Consider the following 24,902-nt stretch of genomic DNA (forward strand, 5'->3'; position numbering starts at 1 on the left):
GGTGTAGAATAATTTAAAATCTTAAAAACTGCTCTCCTGTAAAATTTAGTGTTTGGGACATACAACTTTTGGCCTCTTAGCCATCGATATAATATTAAATTTACATAATATTTGCATGCAATAAGTTCGAAATCGAATTTTAGGTCATGAACGTTTTAGTGCAGGTTTAAGCTAAGTCAAAAAACCACGGCTATTTTGTTCCGATTTTGTAGAGGGTATATTTTAAATTTAAGTGATTGTATCTTGTTACAAGTTTCCATGTTTCAGAATCGTATAGCTTCTAAGTTATAAGTTATAACTAATTAAGTAGGTATCATCCCTAATCGTACATCAGAAATATAAATAAAAAGATTTTTCAAAAACTAATCAAGTTTGACATGTGTATGAGTCCAAGCCATAAACCAGTTTTAATTATAAGACATGGCAACGTTGTGAATAATTTCATGTTCAATCATATTAAGTTTTGGGTCGGCAGTGAGTTCTTATTGTGAAATGTTATGTGTGCTCAATTGTTTGATCAAAAATGTACAACGTGCTCAATGGTTCCATAACCGGTCCAGCGAACACAATATATATTTGCACCAAGCGATTTACGTGGGTAGGTACCTATATATTTTCCAGTTTATACCTAATTGAAAAATATGCCAAATATTGAGTCCGAAATTGAAGGGTGAAAATGCAAAACGTAGTATAGCCAACATTTCGAAAATCGAGTTAAACATCGATTTTTATGGGAAAAAATGTGAGGAATTCGATTTTTCAGTCAGAATAAAATATATCCCAAGCTGGTCCTGCATATGTTAGTTTTGGTATGATGTACAGTTTGTGTAAGATTAATCTCTGACGGAGATGTGACTGCGAGAGTTCAGTAAGGGGTAAAGTGCAGCCCTGATTTGCTTGGTCTTTTTTTGAATTGCCAAGACGTGTTTGTGGATAGAACACTCCGTGGACCGACGAAAATATGATCTTCCATCCCCACCTTAGAGTAATACTATCTCAGAAAACCTATAGCTAGGTGTTGCGTATGTATAATATGCGCAGAATCGGGGTGTCCTCTCACTGGACAGAGTATAGCATTATGTTTTAAATTTGTCCGGTCTCAATAACAACTATTATGTAGGTACGAAAAAACACTCGAGACTCGATTCGTTCAAAAAAAATGTATTGAGATTAAATTTAGGATTGGTAATATACGCGTATAAAATGACTAAAACGTATATAACATTATAACGACTAACACATAAAGAATAATATTAAGTATACCTACATTGTTTTCTTTGAAATTTATAATAATTAATATAATAGTTAAAATAGTATACCTAATACTGTACATTTAAAATTTTAATAATTACTATAAACTTATTCCAATTTCATTCGAATCAATTCATATTAATATGCAGCCATTAAAACAATATTACGTCTTTCGCAGGTATGTTGGGCCGGGACGAGACGGGCACGCCGACTGCGGCGACGGTGGCGGCCGACGACGGCAACCACGTCGGAGCGGCCGCCGTCAGTATCGCGTCCACGTCGACACCGGTGCCGCCGGTCACCACTCCATCAACGGCACCGCCGAGGATCACGGCGACAGTGGCGGGCGTGGACAACGAACGCGGTGCGAAACACCAACCGCCGCCGCCACCGCCGCCGCCGCCGACCACATCGTCTTCGTCGTGGCCGTCGGGCGATTGGATCATGAAGACGGTGCAAGACATCAAAGCGGCGGCGAGGGCCCGGGGGATAGGCGCCGGGGGCGAGGACTATGACGGCGACGACGACGGAAATGACTACGATTACGATGACCAGACAGACGACGAGATCGAAGAGATCGAAGCACCGACCGCCACGGCACCGCCGCAGCCGTCGCGGCCGCCATTGGTTAGGACGGTGCCCGGCCACATGTCCCGGTACGAGTTCAAGCGGTTGGACGGCAGACCGGACGACGGTCGTGTCAACGGCACGTACGTGGCCGTCATCGAGAGCGATCGCCCGCCGCGCGTCGTCATCTACGACCCGGTGAGCATACATACTGTAATATTGTATTATACCTATATAAAAAAGTTATGCATACTGCGGTATGTATAGAATATAGATGCGGTTTTTTCACAGTTATAATGGAAAGTCTAATTCGTATGGCATACGATTCAAATATTTTAGATTAGCAGGTGGGTTCAGTTCTGCTGTACAATAGGTGTCAAGTGGGTCACTGTAATGGATGACGTGTTAAATTTGAATTCAATTATTTATATTATATCATTGTACCTATACGAAAAACATTTCCGTGCGGAGATGAACTGTCAGTATCGAGAATATTATTATTAGGATATTATGTTTTTTCAAGTTATATTTCTATTAAAGTGACTTATTTTACTATTATCAAGTAATTAGGGTAGGTTGATTTAATTTTTGCCCAAGACATTACATTTATTATATTAATTAATTTAATTATGTATGATAATAGTACCTATATTATAAACATATATTTTTTTAGTTAAGGCTTCGACAATTGAGATAATTAGCCTGTTACTGTGGGGAAGGGTACGATTGGTTTGAACATTGGTGTAGCAAAAATTTGTTGCTAAGACCTGTGTGGTCACCCATCCGGGAACTAGTGACACCGGCCGGTGCTAGCACTCAGAACACATTCGTGACTGAAACCAAACACCGCGCCACACCAGGCCACAGTACTATTATATATTTTAATATTTCCATCATATTATATTATGTTCTGAAATATAATTATTTATTACAACAAAATAACTAATATCTTTATTATTCGTTTAAAAATCTAATTTCGTCCAAATTTCATCTTAAAATGTCTATAAAAAAAAAATATGTTAATATATTTTTTATATTTTTTGGTTACAATATATAATAACAACTTAAGAAACCTTTTTTTAATTTTTCAAAAGAGCTTTTTATCTTAATTTTTTCTATTAATATTTATTGATGAAAAAAAAATTTCAATTTTCAAATGTCTATAAATAGCTCAAAAAGAGATAAATTAAAAATGTTCATATAAAATTATGCAAAAATTTAAAGTATCTACGGTTATTCGTTTGAGTAACTATATAAAGCAATAAATTCGTTTATATCGAAACCTTGTCTTGCATAAAAAATCCCGTTGAAAACTACTGGGAATTGTATGCTTTTGACTAGGTACTTAAAATACCTACTAAATCCACTTTTTCTAACATAAAAATGTTGAAGTAGAATTGTAGAAAATCTAAGCATTTTTACAGCCCCAAAAGGTGATTACAAACAGAAGAAAAACACAAATTTTATTATTGTAAAATTAATACATTGATTGGAATACATCGCTCCGCTCAGATTCTAAAATATTAAAATTGAATAAAAATCGACCAAGTTAAAGCAAATTAAGTTGTTTACATCGTAAAGATAATAATTATGTTAGCAAACCACGAAACGCATGATTTAATCAATCTCACAGATTTTTTTATTACAATGTGTTTCGTTTTATTTTATTTACATTTAAAAAATGATTTATTCGTTCTCAGTACCTATATTTACATGGCTGTATGGTTACATCGACATCGTAAAATATTACTTCCTAAATAATTGAATTAGCAGACAAGCAGCAAAGCTATAGAATTGAGTAGGTAACTGTTATAGTAACTATCTAAATCGTCAAAAACCATCGTAAAATTTTAGTGTTACTTATAATTCAATGCAGATTATTATGTTAAACATAATATGTTTCAATTTTTAAAAACAGGTAAAACTGTGTTGTCGTCAAATTACATGTATAGGTAAAATATGTTGCAAATACATTTTTGCAAAGCTGCACTAATAATTAGGTATTTACACAAATCATAGATTCATCTTTTGATAACATAGCTATTATCTTTATATGAAATCAACAACTACATTTGCTTTAACTTGGTTGATTTTCACTCAATTTTAATGTATTTTTTTAAATCTCTCTTAAAAAATATGATCAAGAAAATGGCTATCTTGAACATTAAAAAAACTTAAATGCATAGAAAAATACTGTAAATATACGTTTTCCCTGCAGCGTCTGGACACGGCGTCTAGCATCACTACCGGTCCAGACATAGGTAGATCAGGACACTGTTTCACACTGCAGGGAAATCGTACCTTGAAAAAACTGCATTTAAATATATTGGTTTGCCATGGAGGTACTAATGGTAAAACGGGACTTTTCACAAATATAGTATACTATATAGTGTAAAGAGTAGAAGTGGTAATAATAGTAGTAGTAGTAGTAGTAGTAGTAGTAGTAGGAGTAGTAGTAGTAGTAGTAGGAGTAGTTGCTTTTGACGAGAAAGCAGAGCAAAGGCAGTCCCTCCCCTGGTTCAACGTGGCTAGATATTTTTTTTTTTTTTTTTCTATATTTGTTCATTGAAACGACCTCAAGGTCTTTGACAATGCTTATCACAAGTGGGTAGTAGGGAGATCATGTGATCTATTTTATTTATCTATGTATATATCACTATATGCATGATACTACCCCCCTTCTCCAAGAGGAGACATGTGTGGTCTTCACTCCCAGTGGAGTGGGACCTAGTTGGAAACCGGATGACGCAATCAGACGACAGCACGGGAAAATGGTGACTGCGTAGAATCACACAAATTTTTTTGCACTTTGCTATGAATCGAACCGATGACTATGTGAGTCGTAGTCAACTGCGTGACCACTGCGCCACTCCGGCCCCTACGTGGCTAGATATGAAACTATATTTTTGATGTCTAGCATCTGGCCATGAAACTCGTGATTGTCAGGTGGCTGACCAATCAAATTTCTGTAGGGGATGTGGCAAACATGGACATTTTATTAAAGATGGCCAGGAGACGGATATGAATTGCGCATCATTTAGGAAGACGCTAAGACAGGAAACACCGCGGTCATCTTCACAATGATTCGCTTTATCCAAGTAAATGTTGGCGGCAGCACAGGATCTGGTGGTCCATACGGTAAGGGAACATTGTGCTGACGTGGTATTGGTCAGTGAATAGTACCGTAATTTAGGCGAGGATGTATAATGGTACAATGATGTATCAGGAAGAGCCGCGATATTTGCAGCTAAAGATATAGTGATAGATGCTATTGGTCCAGCTGATATTAGTTACCGGTGGATTAAAATAAAAGGTATACGCGTATATAGCGTCTATAGTTCACCAAACGTTCCAGTGGATGAATACAATGAGTTTCTGAGTAGATTGGAAAACAGAGTGCGTAGTCGTAGCTGGTGACTTTAACGACAAGCTACCTAAATGGGGATCTCAAATATCAGATGCAAGAGGAGACACAACTATCATACTCACTAAACCTACGCGTTTGTCACGTCGGTGGTCACCCAACATTTACTAGTGAAGGATCTGAATCCTTCATATACGAGTACATAACATTTGAATCCCGATCACTTTGGAGTAAGGCGACTAACTGGAAAATTCTTTACGAGGAATCGATGAGTTTACACTGGAATATTACATTTAACATCTCGCCTACCACTTTTATTCCAGTTCCTCCGACGCACAAGAGATGGAGCTGGCAGAAACTAGACCAAGAGAGGTTGCTTAAGTTCCTGGAAACAAAAACAGTAACAGAGTTTAGCGATACTGACCCGACTGAAGTGCTGCTAAATGCCCTGGATGCATACATTGCGGCTGCGTGAACTACTCAATGTCCTTTAAATCATACCCTGGCCGGGAAACCCGGTCTACTATTGGACACAAAACATATATTAGGCAAGAAGTCGTTTGCAGCAAGAAGGAAATTCCAAAAGTCAAGGAAACGGAGAGAGCCTGACGGTGGCGAGAGAAACACCTAAGGATTTGAGGGTAGCCATAAGAAAAATCCAAGAAGACTAGAGGAGACATTTATGTGAGCTAGTGTACAATGACCCATGGAGGCTACCTTATAGGCTGGTAACCAGGAAACTAATCGGTAAGTGACCAATCTCAGGTCTCTCATTTCCAGGTCGACTACAGGATATTGTTCAAGGTTTATTTCCTACCGGGTATTTGTGGAGTAGCAGATACCACTTGAAATGGAGACAATTGAACCAGTCACGACTGGTGAGTTGGTGGAGCCGGCCAACGCCTTACCTACTGGGAAATCACCAGGTTCAGATACGGTGGTAAAGGCAGTAGTATTGAAAGGCCAATAGAAGTTGGCCGTGTTTTTAACAAATGTATGCAGAATGAGTGCTTCTCACCTGCTTGGAAGGTGGCTGTTATTGGTTAAGAAACCGGACAAACTTTTGAAACTGCTATCTTCCTACCGGCCCTTAAGCATGGTAAATATGATTAGCAAGATGTTTGAGCGTATTTAACCTTGTGCTAGAGGAGCTCTCACAGACCCAGTTTGGTATCAGAAAGGGGAAGTCCATGATGGATGCCATCAAAAAGTTATAGCTGCAGTTAACTGTAACGTGGAGAAGCAGAGAGCTATGTGCTCTGGTGTCGATTAATGTCGCTAATACCTTCAATACTGTACCCTGGGAAAAAATCTGAGAAGAACTAAGACAAAAATATATACCTTTTTACGTGGTACGAATACTACGGGACTATCTTAGGAAGATGCGGCTACAGATATATGCGGATAATATCCATGTTACATGTAGCGTACCACAAGGTTCATTTATTGGCCAAATTTTATGGAATATATTTTACGATGATCAACTGTTCCTAATATTTCCCGAGCCTCAAGGGAGTACGGATTATTGCGTTTGCAGATGACGTTGCATTAGTTGGATCTGGTTGGAGTTCAGACTGTTCAGAGGCATTGGAGGTTTCAATAAATACTTATCTAGACCAAGTTGGTTACTGGATGAACGAAAATGGACTAACAATATCAGTAAACAAGACAGAGGCTATCATGATGACGACAAAACATAGGTATAGACATCCACAGTTTGTGCTTCAAGACAACACCTTGGAGTTCAAAAGACAAATGAGTTATTTGGGAGTTAAGCTCAATCTAATACTTAGATTCAAGGAACACATCCAAAAGCTTTGAGAACAACTACTGCTCATTCCCGATTCATGCATAATGTTAAATGTAAAGGTCCGAGAACGACAAAAAAGAAACTACTTGCTCTGTGGTATACAGTCAGCTGATGTATACGGCCCCCGTGTGGAGCTCATCACTAGGCGAGTGAACAAGCCGGTCTGAGAAACTGATTGCTAAATATGTAAAAAAAAAATCGTTTTAGGAACAATGCACAGACGTGTAATATTTTTAAAATAAAATCTTGTGATGTTGATACTGATGTTTTGCTGATGTTTTGCTGTTCGTTATTTTATTCTACATACAATGTTGAATGTTTAGTATAAATAAAATATATAAAGCTTATTTAAATCAATAAAAGGCAGTCCTGCCCCAAGTCTTGGAATAAAAAAAAAAGTAGTAATAGACAGAAGTAGTTGTAGATAGACAGATAAATAACAATAGATAATGTGTTAAATAATATATAAAATAAAGTTTGTGTACAAGTATTACTGGTTGTCATAAAAGTTATCATCCGACTGCAGTGTCATCCGAATGAAGTACGTCTTGTGACAGCCGGCCCGTAGACGATTATTCTTTGTCTTGGTCCATAGTTTGCACTTTGTAGAGCAGGCTCCTTAAATTATTTCGAGTTTCAGATGGAAATATTTGAATTCGGTTTTAATTCAGTTTTGTAGAAGGATTACCAGTGTATCCCCGTATCACTATTGTGAATTAGTTTATTCCAAATAAAATTTTATTTTAAGATTTTATTGTTTATACATTTCGTAGATATATAAAGCACCACATCTCTTCTTATATCATTCTCCATTACTGTGCTCTCTTCAAAATTAAATGTACTTATATTATACTGCAATAACTACAGTGAGTAGGTACCTAAACTATTTTTCCATAGTATGAGAAACAAGTACCTATTAACAATATTTTTAGGAAAAAATAAACATCGTACACTTATTTTTTAAAATAAAAATATATGAACGCTTGAAAATAGAATACATACTATTAATTATACAATATATATTTTGAGATGAAATATTTATATAAATGGACATTTGTAAGAACTTAAAAATATATATCCCAAACAAAAATTTTTTTTGAAAATGATGATTATAATAAAGTGTCTAAAGATTGTCAAAAATAAATTATAACGTTTATTGAAATAAGTAAATAGCATAAGATAACCACTATTTAATTTTAAAAACCACTACCACGATATTATTGACATGTTCAAAAAACTAATGACTCAGTAAAATTACTACAAAATCATAAGTTTGTTAGTAGATATATATACTAGCTATAGATTTTTCATTTTATGAAGTATTTACTATGGCGGTAACCTATTAGATTATTTAAGCTGCTTTTCCGAGTTCCGACAAAGGGGAGACGATTAAATATTCATTAGCTAATATAATAGTTAATTATACATATTATACATATTCTGGTGGACGAGAATAAAAAATATATGCATAACTACCACTTTTACGAATGATTTTCTACCACTAGGCGAATGCTAGTTGGCTATAGGTATCATATATTATTAAAGTAAGCTATTAAGTTGCATTGTAATATAGTATAATATTGAACGCGTTTCCACGTCCTGTCGTCCGATTTTCACAAACTATCGATTTATCTAAAACCGGACAATTTCAACACGTTTTATCAAAGTCGTTCGATTTTCGGAACGTTTAATAATGAATTCCGGAACATTGTTATGTGTATTCTCCGGCGGCAGACGGATATTAAATTATTTATTTACACAGGTACATATTGTTATTATTATACTGTTGCGCGACACGTCATAAATTATTTTACATCATTTATTTTAAAAACACCGTTCACGCTACTCTATACACACGCATGGGTACCTATAGTACATACGCAGTATTCTAAAATAAATGTTACACAATCTGAGGGGAAGTAATACGTGTATGATTGTCATATTTAAAAGTAAACAATGTATCTGCAATTTTGTACGAAAAATGTGCAGTCCACGATTTCTGAAAATACTCGATATGTCAGCCACAGTGGCACCGATCACCTAATTTATCTATGACATATTTTATAGTAGATTTTTTAGATTGGGATGGGGGAAGGGGCATCGCCACAGCGTTAGAGTAGAGTTCTTTAATTTTAACCGAGACATTTTTCTTCAATCGTACTGAATGTATTCCTGTACAGTTACGTTATTTATTTTTTAATTTTTTTGGGCAAGCATTAAGTCTTACTCATGCGGAGTACACTAAGGGCCAGTATTACCATCTCCCGTTAAATTTAACCGACTCCTAACCGGCCAGTAATAAAATCTGTTATCAGCCGGTTAAGCGTAATCGAAGCATACCGATGATTGTAATACTGGCCCTAAATCTGTACGACAGTTTCAAAACCTATTTAATATTTATATGTGTCACGTAAATGCATTTTATAGATTGTAAATAAAAAATTTATTAAATAAAAATGTAAAAATAGCACGAGTACCAATTTTTATCATGAATTATCTATATGAATCATCTTTATGTGATGTACCTACCTATTTGTCATGATCAAGAATGTCAATGGTCTTTCTTTAAATTCAAAAATTTCAGTAGGTACCTTAAGCATTATTTGAGTGTTGGATTTATTATTTGCATGCCCAACGTGTAAAGATATTTTTGTTAATCGTACATTTTTGAGCCAATGTGAAATAGGCCTCGTGCTAATATATTTTAAATATAATATATATATTTTCTTTTTAGAATACCTACCATAAATGTATATATCATTTCGGAAGTTAAAAACTTTTATTTATTAATTTCAGAACTACAGTTTAAACTAATTTTTAGTATAACCCAACTTTTTTATCTTGGATTTTTTGCTCATAATTAATTTTCTCTTTATTAAATATAAACTTTAAAAAAAAACATAATATTAGATAAATTTCATATTGCTATACATAATTATATTCTATATTATCATAGCGATTACATAATCGAAACAAAACCTGTCGATTATACTTGTTGTACGTCAAACTTTAAATAGGTGGATAAATAAACTAAAATAGGCAAGCGTTACTGAACTAAAAAAATATTGAATAATACAAAATATATATTTTGAGTCCATAATTCAGAAATTAATTTTGTTTACCTTCACTTATAAGAATAAACTATTCAATCACCACGGTACAACGGAAAACTAATAATTGAACTTGATTTTTTTAAATGCCTATTATGTATTTATAAAATAAAATTAACTAATGTCCTTGTTATTTAATCATAACTTAACAAACAATTTACTCTTTCATATACAGCGATAAAAAACATCCTAAAAAATTGTTTTTTTTAAACTTTTATTGAGAGTTCGAAGATTTTTTTTAAAAAATAAATTTTTTCCAGTATTTTTAATATAACTTCCAGAGAAAAAAATCAATGACAATTTTCCAAATTCAGTGTCGTAATATAACACATTTTAAAGAGAAAAAAATAGTATTTATTAAATAGTATTTGTTCCAAAATATCACACATGCAAATTTATTTTATCAGAACGATTTCGAGAAATATCTATGAATACACCTTGACTCATGATTCAACTGAAAACATCACGTTCGTCAGAAAACAAACTGAAAATTATAGAGAAAATGTGGAAACTTTATTGGCTGGTCGGAAGACACTCTAAACAGTGGACTTAATTAACAAGAAATATGGACCTATTATGGAACACGATTGTGGGATTATACCAATAAGTCCAACAGAGAAACTATTTAAAGCTGTCAAAAAATCACTCTCCATATACTAGCTATTGTCATAGCATACCGGTTCGACATCAACAACATTATTTACCAAGATTAAGTCTTTAAATTTAATTTTGCTGACGACCTCCGCCCAGGGTGAGATTACCAATTTTGCCCACAAACACAAGATAAAGCTAGGTAGATCAACACACCAATCCAGCAGTAATTCAACTAATCGATAACTCTAAGGCATCTGAAATGCCGAACACCATAATATGGTTTAGTATAAAATATGGTACTAAGACCGGGCCTCTCCACTGGGAGTGATAACCCAAACATGTCTTGTAAATATTTACCCAAATATGTTGCCTTTGAAATATATTGTTAAAGATAATTGATCGTTGTCATCAAAAAAGCATTGGGTGATAAAAAATAAAGTGTAAAGTAATATAATACAACATATTCTTATGAAGTTATGAATAATGATCGATGAAATATCCTAATAAGAATAAGGTATGATAATAAATTACGTACTTAAAACTAATACATTTTTTTATTTAATTAATCATGTCAACATACCTACTAAATGTTTCTACAATACATTAATACATATATGGGCTTATCTTTAAAATAGTTTAAAGAGAAATATATATAGCGGTATCATGGCACATAATATTCCATATATTTTACATAAAACTATAACTAAAAATATATTCTCTAATTGATTTAAATTTTTACATGTAACTAATGCACATGCGAACGTAGTATCTCGGTTATGTGCAATAAAATACAATGTATTATGACTTACATCTATGTAAGTATTTATGTAAGTATCTATGTTATGACTATTGTATATACGTACAAGACGAATGTTACAAAACAAGTTTAAAAATTCTTCTATTATTTATATAAAAACATTTCCATATATTTTATGTCAAAATAATTATAGATGTATTTTCATCTGAAAATAAATATATTATATTATATCCACTAAATTATATAAAAACCATTAAAATTATCATTTATATTTAATTTTTTTTTAATGCCTATAGTATGAATAAATTGTTATATATTATTTAAGAGTGTGAACAAAATTCCTAAATTAAGGCCCGTAATTTTTCCAGTAAAATAATAACCTTACCGCCACAAAAAAAATTCATCAAATCCCTACCTAAAGAAAACCCCACAAAAATCGGTTTGTTAGTTTTTGAGTTAATCGAGGACAAACATAACAATATAAGCGCTGTCTCTTTATACTTAGTATCAAAGTATAGATGATGTAAATCGTAAATAGTACCTAATATAATACATCTGTGGCGTATTTAGGATTTTTTCTAGATGGTGGAGGGGAAATACGTATTTACAATATTCCATTAATAATCAATGCCTAACAGCAGTGCATGTTTAAAATAATTTAAAAATAGGTAAATAAAATGATATCTTAACACATAATAGTATAATGCTATAATATGTAATCTTTCTTAATATCTAATACAGTTTATCTAAAAAATCAAAATATTTAACTGTACCGCTTCGTATAACTATATATTACAATAAAATAACAATATATACCATATTTACCGTATTTACCTATACACAAGTGATAATATAATATTTTGTACATAAGTATTGCGTTTCATCGTCTGTCAGTACCGACATAGGTACATAGGCACGAGGTACCTATATAAAGTTAGATGTTCAAGTAGAACTCGCTGAATTCAAAAAGTGGACAGAAAATTAATATACCCTGAGCAGTGAGCAGTGCTAGCATTAACATTTTTATTTTTTACATTACCTAATTTATTTATTATTATCAGTTTAAAAATGTGCATTTGTTTATTCCATACTTACAGCAATATTACTCCTAATATATGTCTAGTATAGTATAGTAGGTACTTACCTACCGTTAAGATGGTTTTTATAAGTTTAACTAGGTACCCATAGGTAGTTAGTGGAAACTTACTATTATCATAGTCATTGGTGCTTATAGCTAATAGTTATTATTCATATTTTGTAATAGATATTAATTTGTTAGCTTATATAGATAGAGAATATTATATTAATACAGCTGAGTTATACAATGAAATTGAATTCCGTTTGTGAAATGTTTGAAGCCAGAAGGATATTTCTCGCTGTATACTTAAAAGGCATCTGTCAAAAGTATTTGTTTGTGTTTTGAATTATATTTTTGTTTGAAATAAGTTTCGTTCCAGTTAGCGGGCGTAAAGTATGAACGCACTTTGTCTACGTCAAACTATTCCACTTTCTCGGCCCTGTCCGGTCCACAGAAAGTAAAATTGTTAACAACAACTTTAGCCCCTTGTTTACAAGAAATCCTGAGGAAAAGGGATAATGAACAATTATTCGGCCAGTGGTATATCGCGGCCTTCTTAGCGATTTTGTCATTAGTGAGCTTAAAACTTTTGATGCGATTAAGAAATGATTAAAAACAAAAAAAACTAACGCAACGCCCTTGCACCGAGCAGCATCACAATAATTCCGTGAAAAGTTGCGGTTCAACGTTAACAAATATTATATCCTCTACCCACCAACACCCCCACACTCCCCTGAAATCGCCTTTATCCTTCCTCGAGAGCATTATATCTATATATCAATATATTAGCAAAAGCACGCGCCCACTATACATATTTCTATGCAAGAAGGATATTTTTTTTAAAGTGGTTATTTTGAAAAGCATCGACATTTCAAAAAATATTTTTTTCATTAATTTTAAAAGACAATATTTTTACTATTTTTACTATCGTCTATCTAAGTAATTTGCTTAAATGAATGACGACACACATTTTAAATTACATATTTTTAAGCAGAATATTTATTTTATTGGTTATAAAGTATAACTTGATAAGTAATTTAAGTTTATAATACAGGAGTGGAATCACACAAAGGTATTATAGGGGCCCCACTATCCTAAAAATGTTTGTCATCGCACAATCTATGCTCATATATGTACCGTTAACTACTCATTCGAAATTGTATTTGTATATATTCATATTCTAAAAAAAATATTCTGCTTCAGAATATGAAATCAAATAATATTATTATGTATGTTGTTAACATAATATTCATCATTCAGTAAATTAAAGCATTTATAAATAATCAGGATAAAAAATAATGAAAAATATAAAAATATTTTTTATAATAACTTTAAATTAAGCGAATATTATTATCCAAAACGTTGATAATTTTCAAGATGATGATTAACACCCTGTATTTATATATGATGGTGTGTAGTGCACTGGTGTGTGTGTGTGTGTGTGTGTATAGTATAGACTTTTGCTTGTTTGTTCGAGCGCGCTCAAAGTATTTATTTGTACAGCTAGGTTATCTGAAGAGATGGCACGGCCGTTCAAAAACATTGGCCTATAGCGACCGACTTATGTCAAAAACCAATAACTGTAGGCACATGCCACATTTATGTACACCGAAGATTAAAACTCACACACATGTATATTTACATTTATGTATGTATGTATATAAAATGTAATATGTATATTATGTATCATGTACATATGCATACGCAGTATAACCGCACTCCGCTGTCACCTATGTAGTCATAATTTGTGGTGTTTTGTGTCTTCGAGTCAATATTAAGTCATATGGATGTTACCTCTTACCTCTGGGCTATTGTTTGTTTATTTATTCTTTTTTTAGTTTTTGATTTTTACTGGTAAGTATAATGTACACTGCTCTAGTACTGTCTCTGTGTCCCTATTCACTATTGACTTCATCAAGCTCTCATGCCCATGCCTACACCTTTACGGACGGACTCCAATGGTATTATGTTGTCAGGGATGGGCAAGTTACTAATTTTTGTTGATATCATCCATATATTAACTAATTTATAATTAAGTGTATTTTTAGGTATAGTCATAAAGGTATATATTTTATTGAAAGTTACAATAAACATTGTAACCAATTACATTTTAAAGTTACTCGAAAATGTATTATATAACTGATTATAAGACGTTCCAACTTACAAATATGTTATTAAGGTTACGGAACTTTGATACATGATTACTGTCCAACCCAGTGGCGGATTTAAAGGATCAAATAAAGGCGGCAAATCCATATAAGAGAGTCCTCGTACAAAATGTATCAGTAACATTTTTGTCGAAATTATTGTTTAACCTAACCTAGCAATAATTATACATAACATAACAATGGTAAATGATATATTGCAGTTTGCCATATAAAATGTTTTTTTCTGGTAAAAATTTGAAAAAAATTAAGTATATCGTTTAGGTGGGCCCCCGTATACGTCATATTAGGAGAAGGGCCACGTCAAAACTTGCCGACCACCAACTAAACAAATTTTTAACCCACCAATGATCCAACCCTGTATTTTTTTCATGTCCAACACCTCGCACGATGCTGCATATTAAAAGTATTTTATTTCATAACTAAACAAAATACACGCACGTTTGACCTTTGCATGAAATTATTATTTATATTTTATTAGTAACGTCGGTAACGTGTAAAAACCCCCAATGTGAATTCCACTTGTACTGATTAAAACGTTTCGACGTGTGATTACAGGCGAGGCAGAAAAAACCAAGAACCGGCAAATAATTCCATCAGAAGACAGTGGATGACGACTTGCAAATGGCAGCTAAAAAACGCCCGAAAGAAAACCATTTTCAGCATAGTAATACACACACACATACACACACACTCACACAAAAGAAGATTTTGTTGTATCAATCAAATGATAAATTATTGTTATAATACAGTATTACATTATAAACACGTCTGGTTAAACTTATTTCTCTCGTTCATATTTTAATGCGTTTTCATTTTTCGATGTTACGACCAAAACTGACACTGTCACGTATTAATTTTTAATTAATATATTATAATAAAATTAAATATCATAAGTTGTAATTATTATCGTGTGCTCTATACACATACGAACAATACATTTAACTGTGTGAAATATTAATAATAATAATAAAATTATATTTATAATTATTATACTACAAATAAGCATTACAATACTTAATATTATTATATACTAATATATTATATTATACGCTGAAATTAATTTCTGTATTCCGTACTTTCTTAAGCATTAGATGATAATATTATGATGTCTGATATGATAATATATTAGATAATACGTATGCGCGTGTACGATATAGATCCGAATGTCGATTTTCATTTTGTTCCCTTCTTCGAATCCGTTTATCATATATTATTATTATTATTATATAATTTATTTATGCTGTATATGTGTATAAATAAATGAACGAACAAAAAAAATTGTATCTTATCTTGTTTCGTTTGTCAGCCCACTATTGTGTAATTGAAGTCAACCTAACAGATTTTCATCCTCGTCCATCCGACCACTGCAGAATATACTATCATAGGCTTTAAATTGTTAATCCTTAGCTATAAAAATTAAACATTTTATAAACTTCTATCTACAAAATAATTTGTTAATTTTGGAGATGTGGATAAACTTTGTAAAACATTGAACTTTAAATGTTTATAAAAATGTGTATCTTAAATATTTTTTAGCCATACTATTAAAACAACTTATGTCTTATAAGGAACCTTGTGTTAATTTTTCAAGCATTTTGACCCAAGGAAAACATTTTATCAGCATTTATAGAAAAAAAAAACTGAAAACGTTTTTAAATTTCAAATATAAATAGCACAAAACGACCCGAAATATTTTGAAAATTTTATATTTTATAGAAAATTATAGAATAAACATTTGAACATATTACGGTAATTAGTTTTTGAGTAAACCAAAAAAAACTAGAACAATTTTGTCAAAAAATTGTTTAGTGTACACTATTTTTCCATTTTTCCTTAATTTTTGTTGTTTTTTTTAAAAAACTGTCAAGGATTTCCCAAAGTATCAACTAGATTCAATTTCTTAACAGATAATATGCAGAGGAAGAAAATTTAGACATTTTTACTTCTGCAAAAGGTGGTGACAGACACACCAAAAAAACATATATCATTGTAAAATGAATCTAATCATTCTTAAATTATAAATTATATATAAAATTAAACTAACGTATAAATAATATTTGTTGCTTCCAATAATTCTTTTTTAGATTCTGAGTGGAGCGATGAATGCATTGATTTTACAATGAAGTGTGTTTTTTTTTTGTGTCTGTGTACACGAGAAGTAATCGAAAAAATGCTTCCATTTTCAACTTCAGTATCTTGTTCGATGGGAAAGTGAATATATTGTTGGTGCATTAGGGAGGTAAAAATTTAAAATTCCCAGTAATTTTCAAAAGCGCCGTGAAAAACAAAAGAAAACGTGGGTAAGTGGTTGTCGATCTGCTGTACAGTAGGTTACAAGTGGGTAACTACAATGGATGGTGTTAAATTTGAATTCAATGATATAATGTCATTGTATAAGAAAAACGATTCTGAGCGAAAACGGTCAGTCAGCCTACTATAATGATATTAAGGTGACTAAAGTAATTTATATTCAACCTATTTACGTGGAACCTTGTTTTAAATTTTCAATCCTTAGCTGTAAAAGTTGAACATTTTATCAATGTTCAACTACAAAATTATTATTACAGGAAAAACGGGAATTTGTACGCAAAATCGATTTTTGTGTTTGGTGAACTTTAAAACAAACGACCGTAGATACGTGAAATTTTCACTGGGTTGTTTATATTTCCATTTTCTATACAGATAACATTTTCAAATATTTTTATTTGTTTTGAACTGTTTAGGGACATTTACAGTTTCCATTTTATTAGTTTTTTTTCTATGATGTCATAAACTTTATATGTTAAGTAAAATACTGAAATTTAATACAGTCTACTATATTTTTACAATGACATTTTAAAATATAAAAATCCTTAGTCACAGTTTTTTTTAGTTTAATTTCAATAGTTCATTTAAAGTTCAAAAATTGACAAAATATGGAAAAATCACAAAAATTATTTTGAGTTAAGAATTTGTAAACATTTTCTTTTTAAATCTATGATTTTAAAATGTAATACAAGATTCCTTATAAGAGTATCAAAGTACCTTTATCAAAAAAAAAAAAAGGTGGGTAAGTGGATGTCGCTTTGCTGTACAGTAGGTTACAAGTGGGTCACTGTATAATGGATAGTATTAAATTTGAATTCAATGATATAATATCACCTATAAAAAAACGATTCTAAGCGGAGACGGCTTGTCAGTCTAGGTATTAGACATACCTATTATAGGTATACTTATCTATAGTATTAAAAAAAAAATTGACCTATAATAGGTATCAATAATAAATTCCAAATTAATCATATCACAATATCCATTGGGTAACGCGTTAAACATCAACAACAAACCGTGATACTATCATAAATATATAATAGTATACTTTAGAAGTTTCAAGTAGCCACAAATAATATTATACAATCACAACAAAATAACTAAAATAGTTATTCCAGGTTTTTTAATATGTAATTTCGTCCAAATTTGAACTTAAAATTACTATAAAAATAAACTGTGATTATGTATTTCTTAGAATTTTTGGTAACAGAATTGAATATTCACGTGAAATCTTGTTTTAAATTTTCAATCCTTAGATATAAAAGTTGAACATTTTATAAATTTTGAACTACAAAATAATTATTAAATTTTAAATTTGATATATTTTGTCAAAATTTGAACTTCAAATGCTTATAAAGAAAAATTGTGTCTATGTATTTTTAATATTTTTCAACTGCTATTGTAACAATGTATCAGGAGAGCCTTGTATTACATTTTTACACTTTTTGGCCAACAGATTTTTGTATATATATTTATGTATACAGATTTTACTATAGATAAGTATACCTATAATAGGTATGTCTAATATCTAGACTGACAAACTGTCTCCGCTCAGAATCGTTTTTCTTATACAGTGATATTATATCATTGAATTCAAATTTAATACTATCCATTATAAAGTGACCCACTTGTAACCTACTGTACATCAGAGCGACATCCACTTACCCACCTTTTTTTATTATAAGCATCTAAAATTTGAAATTTGACCAAATCTTGAAAATTTGCAAATTATTTTGTAGTTACAAAGACAAACTTATAAAATGTTTAACTTGTATATCTAACTTTTAACTTGTTAAAGCTTAGTTACCAAGCCTTTTTTATGGGTAATTCACATATAATTTTCTGGATTATCATTATACTATAATATAGGTACTACCATTTTATAATATACTATATATACCATATACCTACTACCTATATAATAAACTACCAATTTACAATACCATTTGTAGCGATGGAAACGATGGCCGTTGTTCGGTTGGTTGATGAGAAATGAAAAATACAAATAAAATCATCTAATTAAACGATAGACAAAGATCCAACGACCTGGAATGGAACGACCTAAAAAGAAAAGACCCATTACCTATATTGACATAGATCAATCGATACTAATTACAAAGATTTTTAAATCATCTAAACCTCCACATATCTACTAAATACATTAGGTACCATAAACATATTATCCTTATAGTAGTTAGTTCACAAAGTTATTCAACTCAAAAATTATTCGTTTGAAAAATAGAAGTTCGTATTATCACAGGATCGTCCTTAAATAGTACATTAAAATTCAAGTACCTATTCAAAAATATGGTCATCAAGTGTATTTGAAAATTTCAAAAATTCAGAATTTGAATACACACGTAATTTAAGTATTTAAATAGGTTGAGTATTATTAAAAAAATCACTCATTATAGTTACTTACTTCCCCATTATAACTACTGCAACACTAACACTGACCTTACAACCTTACTAATATTTTAACTCATTTTATGTCCAAGAGTAATACTAGCTTGTTAGACGGATTTAAACATGATCTTAAATCATTAGGTACTGAGGTAAGGTATTTTTTTTATATATAAAGACAAGCATTTGTGTATGATATAGGAGATAAGCGGATTTTAGCGGATTTTAGCGGATATCAGATGTATTTATAATTTATATATTTCAATCCAATTATATTACAGGCGGACGGCTTATACATTTCACTTCTAAGAGAAATATTACGCACAAGTGCACAGCAGTAACGAAATGCTTCTAGTAGGTTGATTTGATAATTTAAAGCTAGTTAATTTTTCAATTACTTACATAGAATCAAAAACAACTAAATACCTAGTTAATACATATCCTTTATTCATTGCCTAGTATTTAATTATCATCAGTCAGATTTATATGATTTTCGATGATAAATGGGAAAAAACTTAGGTACATTGAAAACAAAAATGTATGGGTTCGAACTGATGTAGATGTAAAAATAATTTTAGTTTAAAAAGTTTTATCCCTTCTAGTTACTACAAACACAATTTTACTACTTATATTGGGACAAGGTAGGTAATTATTTTAAGTTTTTTTTTCATGATAAAATAACATTTTGTATTTAAATTCAAAATAAATAATTTTTAACGTATAATACAATATAGGTAATTAAGTAAATACTATGACAAAATTCATTAGAATTGCGGAAAATTGCAAATTATTGTGTTCTTAGCTTAAAATGCATTACCTATCTACATTTACAATTTTAATAGCTAAGGCTCAAAAATAAATAAATAAATAAAATATTCCTCATAAATTAGTAATTCTTGCTGAAACCTATAAAATTTAAAAATAAATATTATGCACAATTTTTTTTTATTATATTTTTAAGCTAAAGTTTTGACGAAATAGAATTGTAATATTTTACTATATTACACAATGACATTTTCAAAAAAATTAGATTAAATTACCTACATCTACTGCGTTTTCTCTGTCTTACAAACGCACAAGAAGCAAATTGTATGCTCAGCAAAACACATTTAGCTCTGTTAGCTTAAAAATTAGAGCAAATTGACCTCTTATAAAATGTTGAAATAAGAATATTATCTAGTGAACCTAATAAGGTTTTTTTATATTAATTTTAAAGAAAGTTATGAGTATTTTAAAATTATAAATTGTTTGTTCATACATAACAATTCTACCGGATAATCAATAATGGGTATAATTGATTTCGATGTACTACTACAAATAGTAATTTATAAAAAAAAATTAAGTACGCTAGCGTTGTATAAACAAATTAACTTTTTTTTAACTTAATAAAAAGTTCACAAAAAGTGTTTATTAACTTTTAACTTAACTGAGTTAACCTATAGTTAAATGAACTTTTAACTTTTAACTTTTTGATATTGGTGCATATTAAATTAATTTAACTGAGTTAAAAAAAAATTATTAACTTACCCAGCCTTGGCGGATGCAATCAGAAATTTAGTTACATAAGAAAACCTCTCGAACTCCTTCTTTGTCTTCATGACCTGTCTTTAACCAGCTAGTCTAGACAACTCGGTCTGGTGAAGGGGGAGGGACATCCGATGGATAGCTTCACTCGACCGTCTGCCACACCCTATATTCCTGCTCCTTCACATGATATCCTTCGCCATCTTATAGAAGATGCGGTAGGTTATTTTGGAATTTTTTAGGACATTGGACCTTGTGGCTGGGTCAGTGGGGAGACCCCCGAGTGGTGGGCCACCCAGTATGTATGGCAGGTCTGAGGGACTCAGGTGGTGTCCGAAGCGCGCACTGAGATCACCCCTATGACTCTATGATTGCCTCAGGACGAGCACTCAAAGTGCGTATTTTTTGCGGTTTCGGATTGGCTGTTGCAGTGGAGGCAGCTCGCGCTGATGGCCCTTTCTATACTGTGGAGGTACTGCCGGAAACAACCGTGGCCCGTCATATGATACGACAAGGACACCTTCCGGACGGTTCTTTCGAGCCACCTGCAGACGTCCGGTACCACTAGTCGCGTCCAAGATGCTTTTTTGAGGCAGACCAATGGTCTCGTGTGGCCGCTGAGTCTCTGGTCTATAATATTCGATCATATTCAAAATCATTGAGACTTGAAAATTATGTATTTATCAGTGTTAAAATTATCTTGTTTACATATTTCATACATATTATTCCTATGACCTATCTGAGTATTTACCTTTTCGAATATTTATATACCTGTCTATATTTTAAAATTCTAAAATACTACTTCAGAATCGATTTTTTTTCTTTTTGACAAAAATATTGTTTTATTTATTTTTCAGATACGACAATGAATAAACGTAATATCGTTATCTAATAAAAAATATATATACGGTCGCAGTTGAAAATATTTAATATACAACACGTATATATTATTATCGTCACGAAAATTGTTTCTCGTGTATATCTTGTAGTTGTGCATTTTACATTTTGTACGTCAGAACTCGAAATTGGATTACGTAAATAATAGATGAACATAAATTGTATTCGTTTGAATACGATATGAATATAAGAGATACCTAGTCAATAATATAAAGTCCAATATACAAAAATTTCCAATATATGAATATAACGCCCAATATGCAACATTTATAGTTCAAAATCCAAATTAGACAATAAAATATATATGTACTCTATACAGGTTAATTTAGCCAAGCATAGGTAATCAGCCACATGTTATCTTTTAGTACGTAATGTATATAAAATTTAAATTTTGGTTTTTTAAATTTAAAGTATACCTGCACTAATGGAACATATTTTAAAATACATAGGTACTTACATTTTTTTATACCATTTAAGGAGTGTCTGTGATAGTGATACCGAATTTTCTTTTTCAAATAAGAACCACCGTTTTTCTGTAAATATTGTTTTATCAGATGACTTTTTTTTAAATGTTGATTTATCTAAATCGATATTTAACCAAGTAGTTTTTGGGCACCTATTTAACTTTGTGTTATAAGGATACTAAGTCCATTATAATAATTATGTTTGGAATATATAGAGGCTATATGAATTTTGATAGTTAGAAAATCAAAGTAATTACCTACCTACTAATTATTAATAATAACGTATAAATATTTTATGACTTGAACATTTTGTATATGTACAGTAAATATCTATACTAGTTTAAATATATTTTAAATATTTCTAAGATAATTTTTTAGAGCTATCATCCTTAGTATATAAATTTTAATTACTCAAAATTTAGTCGTTCAAATAAGATACTTTTTGAATGGTATAAATATCTAAGAATCTTAAATATACTTAAAGTTTCCAAATTTTCAAATTGGAAAAAAATTCATTATTAAATTAAAAATGGGAGTGATCATAATATATACTTGGTGAATCATCCTGAATATTTAATTGAGTCCAATGAAACGACATCCAATATACAAACTCTACCTGTATAGTTTAATTTTGTTAAGCATTCTATTTTAGCACTCATTCTTGTTTAACATAATAATTATATCATGTGTAGGTATACGACACATTATTATATCATCACGTTGGATAATTGCGTTCGAAATAAACTATAAATTGCTATTTGTACATTTTCCATATATTTTATTTCTCTTTAATCGTACGACACGAAGACCGAATAATAACTATCGGACCTCGTTATTAGCTTTCAGCGCCTCACGTCTTTACATTACGCGGTGACGTAATATTATTGGTGTCGATACGCTTGCAACAGGGACGTCTCGACGATGAGTTACCAACAGGTATAACTACCTATACATATAACAATATAAGTAAATTGATAATCGAGTAAAGGCGAAAAATCGCTTTTGAACGAATCGATCGCATCGCTCTATAGAGCACAAGCCGAGCCGACAGAATTAATGGTTTTTCTGACGTTGAAATTAAAAATAACCGAATGAAAAAAAGCTGAGAGGATTATAAAACGCTGCTGTCGGTACGATATTTTATGGCATATGCACTCTACTGAAGCCGACCTACAGTCACAGACCCGAAAATCGTCTCTTTTTTTTTTCACCGACGTTTTATTTCCAGCAAGCAGCACTCTAACAAATGGCCGAAACAATAATAATAATAATAACAATAAAAAAGAAGAAGAAAAATAAAATGCTGTCTTCACACCGTTGAGAATTGGAATCGAATGTAATGAAATTCAAATTCAAACAATTAATACCACGAACAATAACACTAGCTGTATAACCCGACTTGACTTGAGAAAAAATTAACACATATAAAATATGGCTCTATATTGGTGCAAGTATCTTGGTTTTTGTGTACTAACCAGGGACTGGAACTGAACCTAAAAGAACCGATTCTGGAACCGAAACCTTTATAATATTAAGAACCGGAAGCGGAACCGAAACCAAAAAACCTTAAACTTTATTTAATAAATAAAGTACCGGAACCGAACCAGAATTTTTAAATTAAATAGGTTCTGTTGGTTCAAAAAAAATAGTTTTATTTATCATAATTTAATGGTATTACTGTTTTGTATATAAACTATGATTGATCATATGAGTTTTCTTATATTTCTCATACTATTAATTAAACCCGCATTCTGGATAGGTATTTAAAATCATTATACCTACTTTTCATTACATATATCACGGACAATCTGAATATTTTTTCAGAATGAAAATCGTGATAGTTTTCAGCACGTATCGTTGGAATTAGAAACAGTAGTTTTTGACAAAAAAAGACGTGGTAGTGAGGCCCCTTAACACTTGGTATATATTTTCAAACATGGTTCAAAATATTCTCTAAATTGTTCTAGGTATTATTTCTAAGAACAATATCTGAAAAATGTTTGTAAAATGCAGTCGAGTAGTTTTTTTATTATATAAACCAAAAACATACATTAATTTTTATAATATAATATATACATATATGTAGGTATAGTTATTATATGAAAGTCTCTTTTATTACCGAAACCACTATGGCAAGTGGCAAACCTTAAAAATAAATTCTGACACCCTATAGACACCAACTTAAAAAATTAAAATATAAACACTCCTCAAGTCTCAGGGAATATTATGTGTGCACAATTTGGTGCCAATTGGATACCGACGTGGTATAGGAAATTGGCGAGTATACCTTAGTACCTAGGTTCTATCAAACAGGCAATCTATACTATTATATAAAATGGTAAGGGTTTTCTTAGACCGCGTTAACCGAGAAAACTACCAAACCGATTTGGCTGAAATTCTTTACTGTTATACTTGACAGTCTGCTGGAGGTCATAAGATCACTTTTGTTTAGAAAAATCCACCAGAAAGTAGGAAATATGGATGTCAAAATACAACAGTGGCGCGATCTGTCCAGAAAAAATAAACTAATTAATAATAAAAAGTTGTTGTTGTTGTTGCAGATTAAAATAATAATAGTGTATTATGGTTGCTATTGGCATGTTTGTTG

At 31.4% G+C, this 24,902-nt stretch overlaps 1 protein-coding gene across 1 annotated transcript in view; it reads left to right on the plus strand.

Annotated features, from left to right (window-relative positions):
- The window catches only part of LOC100160795, a 431,282-nt gene extending 415,313 nt beyond the window's left edge, over nucleotides 1–15,969 (plus strand). Inside the window, exons 6-7 of the mRNA XM_029487291.1 lie at nucleotides 1,430–2,016; nucleotides 15,255–15,969. Of these exons, the coding sequence (XP_029343151.1) occupies nucleotides 1,430–2,016; nucleotides 15,255–15,287 (620 nt within the window). The 3' untranslated portion in view covers nucleotides 15,288–15,969. The remainder of the gene's footprint in view (nucleotides 1–1,429; nucleotides 2,017–15,254) is intronic.
- Nucleotides 15,970–24,902: the final 8,933 nt, after the last annotated feature.

Source organism: Acyrthosiphon pisum, chromosome X, assembly GCF_005508785.2.
Source record: "Acyrthosiphon pisum isolate AL4f chromosome X, pea_aphid_22Mar2018_4r6ur, whole genome shotgun sequence".
Taxonomy (NCBI): domain Eukaryota; kingdom Metazoa; phylum Arthropoda; class Insecta; order Hemiptera; family Aphididae; genus Acyrthosiphon; species Acyrthosiphon pisum.